Here is a 17,507-nt window from a genome sequence, read left to right as displayed (position 1 = left end):
AGTTTCCACCTCAAATTCCCAAACCGCTCCCCCCCCATATAACTGGCTGACACCTTGCACCCTCCCCACATCTGTTCTTTGCGCTTGTCCCTCGACCAGCACAACCACTTCCTGTCCAGGTGTGGTGCCCTTACATGCAAATTGCGACACACCATGTCCCAGGGAGAGGTGGGCATTGCCGGGCAGTTCACACCATGTCCCAGGGGGAGGTGGGCATTGCCGGGCAGTCCACACCATGTCCCAGGGGGAGGTGGACATTGCCGGGCAGTCCGCAGCATGTCCCAGAGGGAGGTGGGCATTGCCGGGCAGTCCGCAGCATGTCCCAGGAGGAGGTGGGCATTGCCGAGCAGTCTGCAGCATGTCCCAGGGGAAGGTGGGCATTGCCGGGCAGTCTGCAGCATGTCCCAGGGGAAGGTGGGCATTGCCGGGCAGTCCACAGCATGTCCCAGGGGGTGGTGGGCATTGCCGGGCAGTTCACACCATGTCCCGGGGGAGGTGGGCATTGCCAGGCAGTCCACAGCATGTCCCAGGGGGAGGTGGGCATTGCCAGGCAGTCCGCAGTATGTCCCAGGGGGAGGTGGGCATTGCCAGGCAGTCCACAGCATGTCCCAGGGGGAGGTGGGCATTGCCGGACAGTCCGCAGCATGTCCCAGGGGAAGGTGGGCATTGCCGGGCAGTCTGCAGCATGTCCCAGGGGGAGGTGGGCATTGCCGGGCAGTCCGCAGCATGTCCCAGGGGGAGGTGGGCATTGCCGGGCAGTTCACACCATGTCCCAGGGGGAGGTGGGCATTGCCGAGCAGTCCGCAGCATGTCCCAGGGGGAGGTGGGCATTGCCAGGCAGTCCGCAGCATGTCCCAGGGGGAGGTGGGCATTGCCAGGCAGTCCGCAGCATGTCCCAGGGGGAGGTGGGCATTGCCGAGCAGTCCGCAGCATGTCCCAGGGGAAGGTGGGCATTGCCGGGCAGTCCGCAGCATGTCCCAGGGGGAGATGGGCAGCACGGCAGCACAGTGGTTAGCACTGTCGTTTCACAGCTCCAGGGTCCCGGGTTCGATTCCCAGCTTGGGTCACTGCACCATTGCGGAGTCTGCACGTTCTCCCCGTGTCTGCGGGGTTTCCTCCGGGTGCTCCGGTTTCCTCCCAAAAGACGTGCTGTTAGGTCAATTGGACATTCTGAATTCTCCCTCCGTGTACCCGAACAGGCGCCGGAGTGTGGAAACTATGGGATTTTCACAGTAACTTCATTGCAGTGTTAATGTGAGCCTACTTGTGACAATAACGATTATTATATTTTTTTAAAATATATTTTTATTGAAGCTTTTGCTAAATTTTTATAACAACAAACAAAACAATAATAACATAAACATCAACATGGTAAACTAGACATTTCCCACCCAAGCCCTTCTGTACATCCCTTAACCATATTGCACCTACCCACCCCCCCCTTCAGAATGCTGCTTCTGCTGACATTTTAATTTTCCCCGAGAAAGTCGACGAACGGCTGCCACCTCCGAGAGAACCCCAGCATTGACCCCCTCAAGGCAAACTTTATTTTCTCCAGCTTGAGAAACCCAGTCTCCACACTCGGGGGTTTTGAGACCCTCCACATTAACAGGATCCGTCTCCGGGCTACCAGGGAGGCAAAGGCCAGAACGTCGGCCTCTTTCACTCCCTGAACTCCTGGGTCTCCTGACACCCCAAAGATTGGTATCTCTAGACTCGGCACCACCCGCGTACCTAGCACCTTGGACATTGCCTTGGCAAACCCTGCCAAAACCCTCTAAGCTTCGGGCATGCCCAAATCATATGGACATGGTTTGCTGGGCTTCCCGCACGCCTCACACATCGATCTTCTACCCCGAAAAATTTGCTCATCCTCGCTGCCGTCATGTGTGCCCGGTGTACCACCTTAAACTGTATTAGACTGAGCCCAGCACGTGCTGAGGAGGAATTAACCCTGCTTAGGGCGTCTGCCCGCAGACCCGCCTCTAACTCCCCACCTAGCTCCTCCTCTCACTTGCCCTTCAGTTCCTCCACCGTAGTCTCCTCCGCCTTCAACAACTCCTGATAGATATCTGACACTTTCCCCTCCCCCACCCAGGTACCAGACATTACTCTGTCCTATATCCCCCGTGGCGGGATCAGCGGGAAAGCTAACATCTGTTTCTTCAGAAAGTCCCGGACTTGTAAATATCTGAAACCGTTCCCCGGCGTCTTCAGACTGGTAAAGCTAATTCCTGCTTTTAAAGTCCCCCTCCATTTCCTCCACCAGCAGGTTAGGTTGAGCCTGTGTAATGACTCCCATTTCCCAAGTGTAGCTTAAAGGGTGTAGCTTAAAGTACACCGACCTCAGCCGGTTTGTGCACATCTCGCTACCGGCACCTGGTAGAGCAATCGCACCCAGTCGATGAAGCCCTCACCAAACCCAAACCTTCCCAGCGTCTCCCAAAGATAGTCCCACTCCACCCGATCAAAAGCCTTCTCTGCGTCCATCACAACCACCACCTCCGCCTCCTCTCTTTCTGAGGGCATAATAATTACATTGAAAAGCCTCCGAACATTAGCATTGAGCGAATAGCATACAAATCCGGTTTGGTCCACCCCTATCACCCCCGGGACACAGTCTTCTTTCCTAGTGGCCAAAATCTTAGCCAGCAGCTTGGCATCTAAATTCAAAAGTGCGATCGGCCTATATGACCCACATTGCTCTGGGTCTTTTTCTCGTATAAGGATGAGCAAAATCGAGGCCTGCGATATCCTTGGGGGGAGCATTCCACTCTCTTTAACCTCATTGAAGGTCCTCATCAGCAGCGGGCACAACACCTCTGAGAGCTTCTCATAAAATTCTACCGGGTAACCGTCCGGATCTGGAGTCTTGCCCGATTGCATGCCCTCCAGTCCTTTAACAATTTGCTCTGCTTCAGTCGGGGCCCCCAGCCCCTCGACCAGGTCCTCCTCCACCCTCGGAAACCTAAGCTGATCCAGGAACTGCCTCATCCCTTCTACACCAGGCCGGGGGTCCAACTCATATAGTTTGCTATAAGATTTTTTAAAACGTTGTTCACCCCCCAGGTCAAAGACCATGTTACCCTCCCTATTCCTTACTCCCCCAATCTCCCTGGCCGCATCTCTCTTTCTAAGCTGGTACGCCAACATGCTGCTCGCCTTTTACCCATATTCGTAGACCGCCCCCCCTTGCCCTCCTCAACCCCACCCCCACCGTGGTCAACAACTCAAACTCCGTGTAGTTTCCAACGCTCCCTCAAGAGCCCCGTGCCCGGGCCTCCGCATATCTCCTATCCACTCGAAGTATCTCCCCCACTAATCTCTCCCTCTCTGCTCGTTTCACCTTTTCTCTGTGGGACCAAAGCGAAATTGGTTCCCCTCTTGCAAGCGTTTCAGAGCCTCGCAAACCACCACTGTTGATACCTCACGCGTATCATTGTATCCAGGTAATTCTGAATGGACTTATTCACCCGCCCACAAGCCGCTTCGTCCGCTAACAACCCCACATCCAGCCTCCACAGCGGGCGCTGCCCTCCTCACTCAACCGCAAATCCACCCAATGCGGGGCATGATCAGAGACGGCAATCGCCCGAATATTCCGTCCCCGCCACCTTAGGAATTAGCGCCCTGCTTAGGACAAAAAAAATAAATGCGAGAGTAAACTTTATGGACATGAGAAAAAAAACGAAAACTCCTTCGCCCTCGGCCATCCGAACCTTCACGGGTCTCCCCCGCCCCCCAGCCCCCCATCTGCTCCATAAAACCCCTCAACTCCTTCGCCACGGCAGGCCTCCTTCCCATCCTGGATTCTGACCAGTCCAGATCGGGATCCATGACAGTGTTAAAATACCCTCCCCATGATCAAGCCATGAGACTCTAGGTCCGGGACCTTGCTTAACACCCATCTCATAAATCCCACATCGTCCCAGTTTGGAGCGTTTCCATTTACAAGCACCACCCGTACACCCTCCAGCTTCCCACTCACCATAATATATCCACCCCCCTTATCTGCCACAATTCTTCCAGCCTCAAACGCCACCCGTTTGCTGATCAATATTGCTACCCCCCCTGGTCTTATAGTCCAGCCCAGAGTGAAACACCTGACCAACCCACCCCTTTCTCAATCTCGTCTGATCAATGATCTTAAATGTGTCTCCTGAAGCATTGCTACGTCTGCCCTCAGCCCCTTTAAATGCGTGAAATTTTGACCGGCCCATTCAAACCCCTCACATTCCACGTAATCAGCCTGGACGGGGGGGGCTGTCACCACCCCTGCTGCCCCCCCCCCCCCCACCCCGTTCCGACTAGCCATAACCTTGTTTTGGCCAGCCCAGAGCCCGCGCACCCCCCCGATTCCCGAGCTCCCCCACAGGCAGCAACCGCCCACGACCTCCCTTTTGTTCCCTGATAATAGCTCCTCCCCTGTCAGCGAAGCAGCTTCCCCCTTTCTCCCCCCCCACACCAGCTCCAAAACCTAATCCCCCGGGACAAGCACCATTTTAGCACATGTGCACCCCCCAGCACGCTTCCGAGAGCCAGCTGACCCTGACAGCCCCTGCCCTTGGTGCCAAACAGTCTGGCTCCCTATTGTTTGAACCCCTCTCCCGACATGCATAAACCATTTAAAAACATCGCAGCACCCAGTAAGTAAACAACCTCAAGTAAAAGAAATGAACATAAACCAATGCAGAAACAATCGCTTGAAACCAGACCCAACCTCCCACAGAATTGGGCACCCCCCTCTCTCCTCCGCATCCAATCTCTGCAAAAACAAAGCCCCCTCAGACCACCACCCCAGCCCAATATTTAACCCAGAACCTCATAGTCTTATTTGAACCGATACAAGAATTACAAAAATTACAAACCGCCGCCACATAACTCCTTCAAGACTTAAGTGTCCTTTAAAACGCTTCCAACTACTTTTCCTTCATAAAAGACAATACATCATCTGGTGCTTCAAAGTAAATGTGCCGGTCTTCGTGCGTAACCCACAACCGTGCTGGATACAGCATCTCGAATTTCACCCTCTTCTTGAAGAGAATCGCCTTCACCTGGTTAAACTCAGCACGTCTCTTGGCCAGCTCCACTCCCAGGTCCTGATAGATGTGCACCTCGCTGTTCTCCCATCTGCTGCTCCGCTCCTTCTTGGCCCACCGCAAGACAAGTTCTTTGTCCGCAAAAACGGTGGAAACGCACCACCCTGCCCTCGGCGGATCGTTCGCCTTAGGCTTCCTTGCGGGGGCTTGATACGTTCCGTCCACTTTCAGGGGCCGAGAAAATGCCCCGGGGCCCATCAGCGTCTCCAACATACTCACCACATATGCTCTCGCATTCGGCCCCTCAATTCCTTCGGGGAGGCCACGATCCTTAAGTTCTGCCTCCTGGACCTGTTCTCCAGGTCCTCCAACCTCTGCTGCATTCTCTTGTGGCGCTCATCCAACACCTCCACCTTGTGTTCCAGCACGGTTAGATAGTCCTCCTGGCTGGGCAACTTCAGCTCAATTTCTTGTTTCGCTTTCCCTTGGGCCGCCTGATTCAAAACCGCTTGATCGATCGCAGCCATGATCGGGTCCAGTGTTTCCTTTTTCAGCTCAGCGAAACAACAGTCCTTAAAGAATTTCATCTGCTGCTCCTTACTCCACTGAGCCACCGCTCCCTTGTCCTGACCCGCCGCCATGCTGCGCCGCAGTACCAGCTCCGACTGCTTCACTCTACCAGGGCTGAGTCTTTTCACAAGGCCACTTCTAGTCCAATTAGCCATACATCGGAGAGGGAATCCTTCTTAATATCGTCCACTTCACCGATCTATCCCATAAAGTCCGAGAAAATTCGGGGAAAAGGTCCGAAAGTCTGTTTCAGGCGGGAGCTGTCGAATGTGCGACCTAATCCTCCATGGTTGCCACCGGAAGTCAAAGATTATTATATTATTATTACATTGGCAGGGCACTCCATCTGTAGCTAGGGATAATAAGGTTTATGAATGTTCACAATTAATGCATGTTATATTGACACTTGTGAAGCTTCTGTCATGTTATTTCTCAGCAGGCCTGCCTGCACCCCGCATCGGTCACCGGCCTCAGCACCGGCGTCATCAGGTACCCCTTATCCCCCAAAAGCCAACCCGTCATCCTGGGGTGGTCCTCGAAGGCGCTGGGGGTCTCCAGGTTTTCCAGGATGTAGGTGTGTCATGCTCCCTGGGAAGCGTGCTGACACAGGGGCTGGTTTAGCTCACTGGGCTAAATCGCTGGCTTTTCAAGCAGGCCAGCAGCACGGTTCGATTCCCGTACCAGCCTCCCCGGACAGGCACCGGAATGTGGCGACTAGGGGCTTTTCACAGTAACTTCATTGAAGCCTACTCGTGACAATAAGCGATTTTCATTTCATTTCATTTCACATGCATGATCCAGAGACTGTGTTCACACACGAGTTGAACATTCAGGGAGTGGAACCCCTTCCTGTTAATGAAGGGCATTCCCTGATGTGCCGGTGCGCACAAGGCGACAAACGCGCCATCAGCTGCCCAGGCATCTTGATGGGCTTGGTCCAGCTGCCCAGACATGCAGGGCAACAATTACCTTACAGATGGTCTTGTGGGCTGTACCTTGTGAAATGCTGCACAAGGCCCGCTCAAGCCTTGGAACGAACCGGTGGCATAAAGATCAGGGCTGCAGTGACCTTCACAGCCACCGGGAATGATGGCCTCCTCCTCCTCGCGGTGCCAGGTCCGCGGAGACATGGCACGGGTGCTGCACTATCTCCTTGTTGAGATGGAGCATCCTGCAACACATGCTCTCCAGCATTTCCTCAAACGGCCAATGACACTTGTGCATATTGGGCCAATACCGGCGTCCCTCTCTGGGTCCCTCTCCTGCCTGGTGGGCAGCCGGATCTACACCCCTGCACACGGGGTCCTGCATCGAGGTTGCTGCCACCTTCTGCAGGGTCTGGCCACCTGGGCTGCCGCTACAGGGTCAGCGACACTATCCATATTGTTATATCTGTAAGGAATTGGAGGAGAGACCGACAATCAGTTAGGTCGTCCACCCGGGACCCTTAAATAACCCAAGCCTCCCCCATCCTTGCGTGTCCCGCCCTCACTCAGGGTACCATCCACTGAGCCGGATGTACTGGGGAACCCCGCCCCAACCACATCAGCTGTTGCCTCGGTGCCATTGATGCCCCAGGGTTCAGACAAAGTGTCCAGGCCTCAGTTTTATTGCACTTGAGAATATTTTGTTTATTGAACGATCAACAGTTACAAAGATTTGAAAATCAACAACCTAACCTTCCACATATCACCATTAAACAACAAGGAAACAACACCGTTCCATATTGGTACCAATACATAGCTCATTTTCACAAAAATAAAACACGGTATTACCCCCACACTTTCCTCATCAGAAACAAAGGGGAAGCCTGATAATTTGTTATCACATCCAGAACGTTGTCGTAGAAATGATCTGTCCATCAATGTGTGACTTGTTCCACGTATCCGTGCCATTCTCCAACCAGGAGCCACCGCTGTGCAGGCCCCTCCCACACGGCCCAATCTCAACGGAACCAAATCCTGGCATCCACTGGCGCTCAAGGTGCAGTTGAACATCCCTGACTTCCAGCGTGTTTAACCCGCGGTGACGTGCCAGTTACATGCAGCACTCACCACACCAATAAAATGATCTGCAAGAGCATTTCTTCAACGGATTCGTAGCTGGCCCATTTGGAACAGTGTCGCACACTTTGTCCCGCAGCGGCTCCTTGCTTCAAACGAGATTGCCTTCTGGGCTCATCCGTTCCCCTCTGGTCCAGTACCCAGGTATTAATTGTCCCTGATTCCTGCTGTAGAAAAGGAAGGAAACAGCAACAGCAGCGTCCAGCAATCTGCAACCACCAGCAGGAGCAAACAGCAAACACAAGCTGCATATGTGAATGCTCATGAAACGAACAGTGCTAGTTCTTTCAGGTGTGGAGCTGGAGGCTGATCACAGTCGAAGGGAGTTAAAGTTACCTTCAGCACGTAACCACGAACAGGGCTCTGTTCCGGAAGTATTTAATGGGACATCCAGGCAGTGGCCGTAGTTGTCTCTGTTATGGGTGTACACATTTCAGGGATGGTCTGCAGGACCCGCAGGCGCTGAGCCTCTCACTCCCCAAACCCAGGGAGACCCCGACCGATGGAGCCCTGCCTCCTGACCAGGTTCACTCTCCCGCCCCCCCCCCCCTCCACGCCTCTGAGTACTGGAGCAGCAGTCCCTAGGCTGTATTCACGAAAACGGCTACTCGCCTCCTGCGCTTCCCTCAGCAGCCATTGCGCCAGGTTCCTGTTTTGAAATAGGACCGCTAAACGTGACCACTCACTGGGGAGCAGGTTAGTACCTGGGAGGGCGTTAAATTAGACTTCCATCTCGTAATGAGATGAAGATTGATTTTAGCTGGTGTCAATCGGTGTCTCGGTGGGATCAGAAACCCACCAATGGTGGTGGGCCCGTTAGATTGCGAACCGATTGGAATCCTGCATGGATCCTGATTTTGACCTGTCCCGGGATTTACCGGGCATACATGAATCCGCGCCAGGTGCAACGGGGCTGTTAAATCGCACCCCGCATCTATCTTTACACTTCAACTTTCAGGGGAAGTATGAGGTACATGTTAATTCACAGACAAACTGGGGTCAGACACACCACAATGCACAATAAATGGCAGCAGCAACCAAAACGGATACCAGGGATTTCTCAATAACCCACCCAGATGTTAGTCACACTGTGAGTCAACCAATCTCATTGAAACTCTCTCTCACTCTCATGAGGGTTTCTCATCTTCACCTTTGTAGATCTCGCCTTGGGATTCTTTCTTAAAAGTAGCACCAATTGAAATGTCTTCAATATGGCCCACACCACAGGGTTTCAATCTCTCTTCCAAGAATCTATGTCCCTGGATTTTTGAGAACTCAAACACCAATTCACAAGCACAATTCCAGCTGTCTGGTCATGCCAAGCAGAACACTTCTGCTCCAATAGGGTAACTTTGCCCCAGTGCTCCCACAGCATGGAGTTACCTATCTTCAAACATGCACCCATACAAATTAGGATCAGGAGGAGGCCATTTGGCCCCTTCAGACTTCTCCATCATTCAATAAGATCAGGGCTAATCTGATTGTAACCCCAACCACATATTCTTGCCTATCCCTCAACAACCTTTCAGCCCCTTACTTACCCCGAGTCTATCTTGCTTTGCCTTCAGAATATTCAAAGATTCTGCTTCCACTGCCTTTTGAGGAAGAGATCCAAAGATTCACGATCATCTGAGAAAAGGAAATTCTCCTAATCTCTGTCTGAAATAGGCCACCCCATATTCTTAAACAGTGACCCCCTAGTTCTAGACTCTACGTCAAGAGGAACTATCCTCTTCACATCCATATCAAGGGGGAGAAACTCTGGGCTGAATTCTCCGCCTTCGGAATTCTCCATTGGGCCTGCAGTCCGGGGGTTTCCCGATGGCGTGGGGCTGCCCCACAATGGGAAACCCCACTGGTGCGGCGGGGCGGAGAAACACGCCCTCTGACTTTGCACCTGCAGATGAAAAGAAATTCAGGAGCCAAATGTGAAAGAGCAGAACAGGATGAAAATAAACCAGTTTGCATAAAAACAGTAGGCCATTCAGCCCCTCATACCAGTTCCACCATTCATCACCCTATGCTCGCTAACCTATTCTGGCTCTCAGTCCGACACATCTCAATTTTAAATCCATTATCCTTGTTTTCAAATTCATCCACGGCCTCACCGATCTCTGTAACCTCCCTCCCTGCCACAGCCCTCCAAGATCTCTATGTTCCTCCAATCCTGATCTTTTGCAGAACCTTGAGTTAAAATACTCCACCATTGGCGGCCATGCCTTCAGCTGCCTGGGCTTCAAGCTCTGAAATTCCCTCCTTAATTCTCTCCGCCTTTTGACCTCTCTCTCCTTTTCAAAATCTCGTTTAAATCTACAGCCTTGGCCAAGCCTTTGGTCACCTGTCCTGATGTCACCTCATGTGGCTTGACGTCAACTGATGTCTCTCTTGTTAAGTGTCCTAAATACTGTACATGCAAAGTTACTGTCCAGTGATCTTGTGACTGACGCGTCTTTTTCTTTGCAGTCGATTTTTAACTGTGATTTTATCTGTCCAGCAGATATACGGACTTGTTTGAACTCAAGAGAGCAGTGTCAATTGGCACCATCCAAACTGTAACTCGCGAACGGCCTACAAGAAAGAAATTGCTAAATTCCAGTAAAATGAAGAAAGCCCCCTCCTCACTGTCTGCGAACAACTTCAGCATCCGCACCATCTGACGACGCCGACTGGGAGGCGCTAAACCCCTGACGCCTCTTGAGGACTGGGGAAACCTTGAGTAAAACAAGAGAGGCGATCTCAGCTGAATTAGAGTGGCAAGGGAAAAAAATTAAAAGGACAACCCCGGAGCATTAAAGAATTTGATGGAATAAATCCCATTTGTTATGTAATAAATTTAAAATGCAAATAATTAGCCAGATTTGCCTGGCTGCAGTGTTGCATATTTTGGTTTAAGTGGCATTCCGTGTAATGGATGCATTTAATGACTTGGTTCTGTCGAGCATCCCAAATATAGGTTGTTAAAGAGGATGTCACAACGGTGCCTTTTGTTATATAAGTAAAACAATTAAAAATGAGTGCATTGAATTTTTTTCGCCTCATTTTTACTTCCACCTTTTCTACGTTATGCCTCAGAAATTATTTTAGTCTAAAAATGCTTACTCGCGGATCCGGAGGAAAGGTTAAGGAGCTTGTCTACCCTGTTCATCTCATGATGCGTTTTATACCAACACTCATCTTCCCAATCATTTTCCACAGAATCTAAATCGGAGCATGACTTGAATCACACTCTAGTATCTGAGGGGGGCTTCTCACCCATGAGTATGGGAGTAGGAAGAAGCTTTGTGTTCTGCTGGATGATCACTTCTTCCATGGCAAGCCTTCCTGTCACTTTGTCTCTTTATCTTCTGACTGTTTCAGTGCTCTGCTGGCCGGATTTTCATCTAAGAATAAAAGCACGTTACTGCGGATGCTGGAGTCTGAAACCAAAGAAAAAATGCTGGAAAATCTCAGCAGGTCTGGCAGCATCTGTAGGGAGAGAAAAGAGCTAACGTTTCGAGTCCGGTGACCCTTTGTCAGCATTTTCTCTTTGGTTTCGCATCGAATAATAATCTTTATTAGTGTCTCAAATAGGCTTACATTAACACTCCAATGAAGTTACTGTGAAAAGCCCCTAGTCGCCACATTCCGCCGCCTGTTCGGGTACACAGAGGGAGAATTCAGAATGTCCAATTCACCCAACAGCACGTCTTTCGGGACTTATAGGAGGAAACCGGAGCACCCGGAGGAAACCCACGCAGACATGGGGAGAATATTCGCCACCCAGTAATAATTTATCATATTCAGCGACGCCAGCATCCCCCCTCGCCCCCATTCCAAAAACGCCAGCCACCATTGCGCCACCCACCCCTTCGGCAGCACGGTAGCATGGTGGTTAGCATAAATGCTTCACAGCTCCAGGGTCCCAGGTCCCAGGTTCGTTTTCCGGCTGGGTCACTGTCTGTGCGGAGTCTGCACGTCCTCCCCGTGTGTGCGTGGGTTTCCTCCGGGTGCTCCGGTTTCCTCCCACAGTCCAAAGATGTGCGGGTTAGGTGGATTGGCCATGCTAAATTGCCCTTAGTGTCCTAAAAAAGTAAGGTTAAGGGGGGGTTGTTGGGTTATGGGTACAGGGTGGATACGTGGGTTTGAGTAGGGTGATCATTGCTCGGCACAACATCGAGGGCCGAAGGGCCTGTTCTGTGCTGTACTGTTCTATGTTCTATGTATATACTGTACATAGCACACAGTTCTCCAAATTTCAATGTCCTCACTCTCTTCCCTGTCCATCGTCCATCGTAAAGTCCATTGCCCCCCTGACGTGTCAAAATAGAGCTCCCATTTCTGGAATGTCACCCACAGGTGGGCTGGATACAAAACGTCAAACTTCACCCCCTTCTTAAAGAGGGCAGCCTTTATCCGGTTGAAGCCGGCCCTCCTCTTCATCAGCTCCGCACCCAGGTCCTAGTAGATCCGCAGCTCACTCCCTTCCTAGGTCTGCCTCGCCCATCGTAGGATCTTCTCCTGATCCAAAAATCAATGCATCTGCACCACCATCGCCCTCGGCAGCTCCCCCACCTACGGCCTCCACCTCAGTGCCCTGTGCTCTCGGTCCACCTCGAGAGGCTGGCCAAAAGCCCCCTCCCCCATTAATTTCTCCAGCATACTTGCCACCTACCCAGCAGCCTCCACACCCTCAATGCCTTCAGGTATCCCAACAATCCTCACGTTGTGCGTCCTGGAGTGGTACTGCAGTTCCTCCAGCTTGTCCCTCAGCCTCTTCCGGCTTTTACACCCCACCCTCAACTCCAGCACCAACGTGGCCATCTGCTCCTCGTGCTCCCCCACCGTCTCCTCCATTTTCTGAATTGCGCAGCCCTGGAAGCCAGCCTCTCTCCACTCGCTCAATGCCAGTTCTCAGCGGCTCCACCACCTTGGCCGGGGCCTCTTTCCTCTGCTGCTCAAATCTATTATTCAAGAATACCACCAGCTGCTCCGCCGGCCACTGGACGGGACAGCGCGCCCTCCCTTACCCGCCTACATCTTTGCGGGTGGCGCACTGCGAAAAACCCCTTCCTCTCGCAGCTCTTTCTCGAGGCGCTCCTCGTCCGCTGATCCATGCACCAGCCACACCGGAGGAGTATTACCTCCCCTGGGCACTCCTGCAACTTTTGCCCTCCAATACCACACCCTTCAGCTGGGGAAGACCCAGAAAAATCCACCCTGAGCAGGAGCCAACGTGCGGCCATTCACTCCATGACCATCACCGGAGGTCCCACGCCTCGCAAGGCCAAACGGAATTTCGCAAGACGTCCCGATCTGAATCCCACCAATTGTGGATGGGGTCAATATTTGGCAAATCTGCATATTAGAGTGAGACAGCTAGTCTCACTGTAATATGCGCTCATCTGATCGACTGAGGCCCTGGGATCTAACCCCTTCACCTCAGAGACTTTCGGCGAGCGCCGGTCACCACTGGTCCCCACAAACGTAGTCCAGATGGAATGGCAGTTGGGTGGGGGTCTCTCGGGGCTGAAGGCCCCAGGTGGTTGCCCTCTGGGCAGGGTGGCACCTTGGCACAGCTGGTATCACCTGGGCACCTTGGCACTGCCGAGATGCCTGGGCACTGCCAGGCGGAAGGAGCACTGCCAGACTGGCAGTGCTAATGGTGGCAGGCTGGCATTTTCCCTGTGCTGGGGACGTGGCTCAGGGGTGCCCTGCCCCTGTGAAGTGGGGTGTGGGGTGACGCAAGGACCCCCCCCTTGTTGGTGAGCTGGGTCTTTGGGAGGGTCCGGGGGTCGCATTCGGGGGGTGGGATGGGGAGGGGGGGTCGTGAGTTCCTGCACTGGAGTTGTGGTGAACAGAGCTCCCCAGTGTAGGAAACGGGATTAAGTGCCACCTTGGCAGGGAGTTCCCGTTAGATAACATGGTCATCTCGGCGCCGGGAAACACCCGGCCAAACGTGCTCGACACGGGACTCTCGTGTGGTGACTGTATAGTACTAGTAATTCACCAGTGTATTAGTATCATGTTCTGCCATTGTGTTACAGCTATGTTATGTTGTTGACCTTGTGGGCTCCACCTATGGTCCATTGTGTGGCTTCACCCACAGGGGGATATGTTGAGAACTGAGGCACTCTCAATTACGACACGAAAGTTAGGTCAGTAATCAAAGGCTTTAATAAGCAGTGAACAATGGCAGCATCCAAGAGAAGTGTGCTCGCAAAATGGAGTCTCATCTTAAATACTGATTCCCAGGGGGCGTAGCCAGAGGCGGAGTCCCCCAGGGTTCCAAGCCTCTTAAAGGGGCAAGGTATTCCGATCATCACAAGCCTCTTAAAGGGGCAGGGTATTCCGATCATCACATTCACCCCCTGTTTAAAAAAAACACAGTCCGTCGGGGATGAAGTGTTTTTACATTATAAGTTCAGTCTTTGTGGTGGTCTGATAGTCCATGCTGACTTTCGCCGCTCCGGTGGTGGCGCCATGGATGTGGTCGGTTCCGATGGTGTTCTATCCGGGAGCACGGTTGACTGAAGCTTTGTCCGCCTTGGAGAGGGGGGGGGGTATCAGGAGTGATTAGGGTGGTCGGTGTCGGCTGGGGGGCAGGGGGGGCTATGGAGTGGGCGCTGTCGAAGTCGGCGTTCGGTGTAGGGCCGGGAGCGTCGGTAGAAGTGGGGGGTCGGTGGGAGGATCGGTGGGGTCGGTGGAGTCGGTGGGAGAGCCAGCGGGTGCCAGGTCTCGCAGGGATACAGTATCCTGCCTGCCATCGGGGTGCTCGATGTAGGCATAACGAGGGTTTGTGTGCAGCAGGTGGACCCTCTCGACTATGGGATCCGTTTTATGGCTCCTCACATGCCTCCGGAGTAGGACTGGACCCGGAGTCATCAGCCAGGGTGGAAGCGAGACTCCGGAGGTGGACTTCCTGGGGAAGACAAACAAACGATTGTGAGGGGTCTCGTTCGTGGCCGTACAGAGGAGCGACCTAATGGAGTGCAGGGCATCGGGTAGGACCTCCTGCCAGCGGGCGATAGGGAGACTCCTTGACCGTAGGGCTAGGAGGACAGCTTTCCAAACTGTCGCGTTCTCCCTCTCCTCTTGCCCGTTTCCCCGCGGGTTATAGCTCGTCGTCCTGCTCGAGGCGATGCCCTTGCTGAGCAGGTACCGACGCAGCTCATCGCTCATGAACGATGTACCCCGGTCGCTGTGAATATAAGCGGGGAAACTAAACAGAGCGAAGATGCTGCGCAGTGCCTTGATCACGGAGGCCGAGGTAGTATCGGGGCAGGGGACAGCAAAAGGGAAGCGGGAGAATTCGTCGATGATGGTGAGGAAATAGATGTTACGGTTGTTGGAAGGGAGAGGCCCTTTGAAGTCTACGCTTAGTCGCTCAAAGGGCCCAGAGGCTTTTATCAGGCGGGCCTTGTCTGGTCGATAGAACTGCGGTTTGCATTCCGCACAGATCTGGCATGCCTTAGTCATGGTCTTGACCTCTCCTGTGGAGTAGGGCAGGTTGCGGGACTTGATGAAGTGGGCAAGCCGGGTGACCCCCGGGTGGCAGAGGTCATCGTGGATGGCTCTCAGGCGGTCCAATTGCGCGTTGGCGCACGTGCCGCGGGACAGGGCATCTGGGGACTCATTGAGCTTCCCCGGGCGATATTTAATATCGTACGTATAGGTGGAGAGCTCTATTCTCCACCTCAGAATCTTGTCGTTCTTTATTTTGCCCCGTTGTGCGTTATCGAACATAAAGGCCACCGACCGTTGGTCGGTGATGAGGGTGAACCTCCTACCAGCTAGGTAGTGCCTCCAGTGTCGCACGGCCTCCACTATGGCTTGTGCCTCCTTCTCGACTGCAGAGTGTTGAATTTCCGAGGCGTTGAGGGTTCGGGAGAAGAACGCTACCGGTCTGCCCGCTTGATTGAGGGTAGCAGCCAGGGCGACGTCGGATGCATCGCTTTCTATTTGGAAGGGAATGGCTTCATCCACCGCGTGCATGGCGGCCTTGATGATGCCGGCCTTGATACGGTTGAAATCCGACTGGGCCTCATCCGTCAGGGGAAAAACCGTGGTCTTAATGAGTGGTCGGGCTTTGTCCCCATATCTGGGGACCCACTGGGCGTAATAGGAGAAAAGCCCCAAGCACCGTTTGAGTGCCTTGAGGCTACGGGGGAGGGGGAGTTCCTTAAGGGGACGCATGCGGTCGGGGTCCGGGCCTAGGACCCCGTTCTCCACGACGTAGCCGAGGATGGCGAGCCGGGTTGTGTGGAACACGCATTTCTCTTTGTTGTAGGTGAGGTTGAGGGCCCGGGCAGTCTGGAGGAACTTCCTCAGGTTTGCGTCGTGGTCCTGCTGGTCATGGCCGCAGATGGTGGCGTTGTCCAAGTACGGGAAGGTCGCCCGTAAGCCGTACTGGTCCACCATTTGATCCATCGCCCTCTGGAAAACAGAGACTCCATTTGGAACACCAAAGGGTACCCTGAGGAAGTGAAACAGCCGACCGGCTGCTTCAAAAGCCGTGTAGGGGCGGTCCTCTGAGCGAATAGGGAGTTGGTGGTAGGCCGATTTGAGGTCAACCGTGGAGAATACCCGATACTGGGCAATTTGGGTCACCATTTCAGCTATGCGGGGAAGTGGGTACGCATCGAGTTGTGTGAAACGGTTTATTGTCTGGCTATAATCCACAACCATGCGTTGCTTTTCCCCGGAGCGGACTACTAATAACTGGGCCCTCCAAGGGCTGTTGCTGGCCTCTATGACCCCCTCTTTTAGTAGCCGCTGAACCTCCGACTTGATGAAAGTCAAGTCTTGGGTACTGTACCGGCGACTCTTGGTGGCGATGGGCTTACAGTCGGGAGTGAGGTTCGCGAAGAGGCGGGGTGGCTCAACTTTGAGTGTCGCCAGGCTGCAGACTGTGAGTGGGGGCAGGGGTCCGCCGAACTTCAGTGTCAGGCTCCAGTGGCTGCACTGAAAGTCGAGGCCAAGCAGCAGGGGGCGCAGAGTTGAGGAAAAATGTACAGTTTAAAACGGGAGTATTTCGCGCCTTGAATTGCGAGGTCCGCGACACAATACCCCGTGATTTGAACCAAATGGGACCCTGAGGCGAGGGCGATAGTTTGGGAGGCGGGATGGGTGCGCAGGGAGCAGCGCCTTACCGTGTCTGGGTGGATAAAGCTCTCCGTGCTCCCGCAGTCGAACAGGCAGGGAGTGTCTTGGCCGTTGATTCGCACCCGCATCATCGAGTTTCGCAGGTGTTTCGGCCGTGATTGATCAAGCGTGATCGCTCCTAGGTGCGGGCCGTCAGAGTCGGACTCACAAAATGGCCGCCCGGAGTCACAAGATGGCTGCCGCTGGCGGTCGCACGTGTCGGGTTTCGAAGATGGCCGCCGCCAAGATGGCCGCTCCCATGACTCGCACGAGGTCGATGACGCGTCAGAAGTGGGCGTGTCTGGCCGCAGTGCAGCCGCGTTGCGGGATCTGTGAGGCCGGGAGCTTGATTTCTGGGCCCGGTGAGACTTTTGTTTGTGGCCTTTGGGCCAAGCCAGGCAGACTTTCGCGAAGTGCCCTTTCTTCCCGCAGTCGTTGCAGGTTGCGGATCGGGCCGGACAACGCTGACGTGGGTGCTGGCCTTGCCCACAGAAATAGCATGGGGAGCCCCCGGAGTGAGTGGATTGACGCGTGGCACAGGCCTGTAGCGTGGCCGAGTCTGGAGGGGATCGAGAGGAATTCGTAAGGTCCGCGGAGTACGTACGGATGTTACGGTGGGCCGTTTCGAGAGAAAAGCCGAGCGTTACCGTGCCTTGGAGATCCTTCGCCCCGACTTCTAGGAGCCGCTGCCGGATGTACGATGACCTGATGCCAG

The 17,507-nt window shown here is 53.7% G+C and overlaps 1 protein-coding gene across 6 annotated transcripts in view; it reads left to right on the top strand.

Annotated features, from left to right (window-relative positions):
- cfap65 (cilia and flagella associated protein 65) overlaps positions 1-10,696 on the top strand; it is a 212,756-nt gene extending 202,060 nt beyond the window's left edge. For 3 of the 6 annotated variants that reach the window (XM_038790129.1, XM_038790130.1, XM_038790127.1), the window contains exon 35: positions 10,167-10,696. In XM_038790129.1, coding sequence (XP_038646057.1) covers positions 10,167-10,329 — 163 coding nt within the window. In that variant the 3' untranslated portion in view covers positions 10,330-10,696. The remainder of the gene's footprint in view (positions 1-10,166) is intronic. The other 3 variants (XM_038790128.1, XM_038790133.1, XM_038790131.1) reach the window with 3 other exon arrangements.
- The last annotated feature ends 6,811 nt before the right edge of the window (positions 10,697-17,507 follow it).

Source organism: Scyliorhinus canicula, chromosome 2, assembly GCF_902713615.1.
Source record: "Scyliorhinus canicula chromosome 2, sScyCan1.1, whole genome shotgun sequence".
NCBI lineage: Eukaryota > Metazoa > Chordata > Chondrichthyes > Carcharhiniformes > Scyliorhinidae > Scyliorhinus > Scyliorhinus canicula.
The sequence above is the reverse complement of the archived record's forward strand: the minus strand, read 5'-3'. Positions and strand labels throughout refer to the sequence as shown.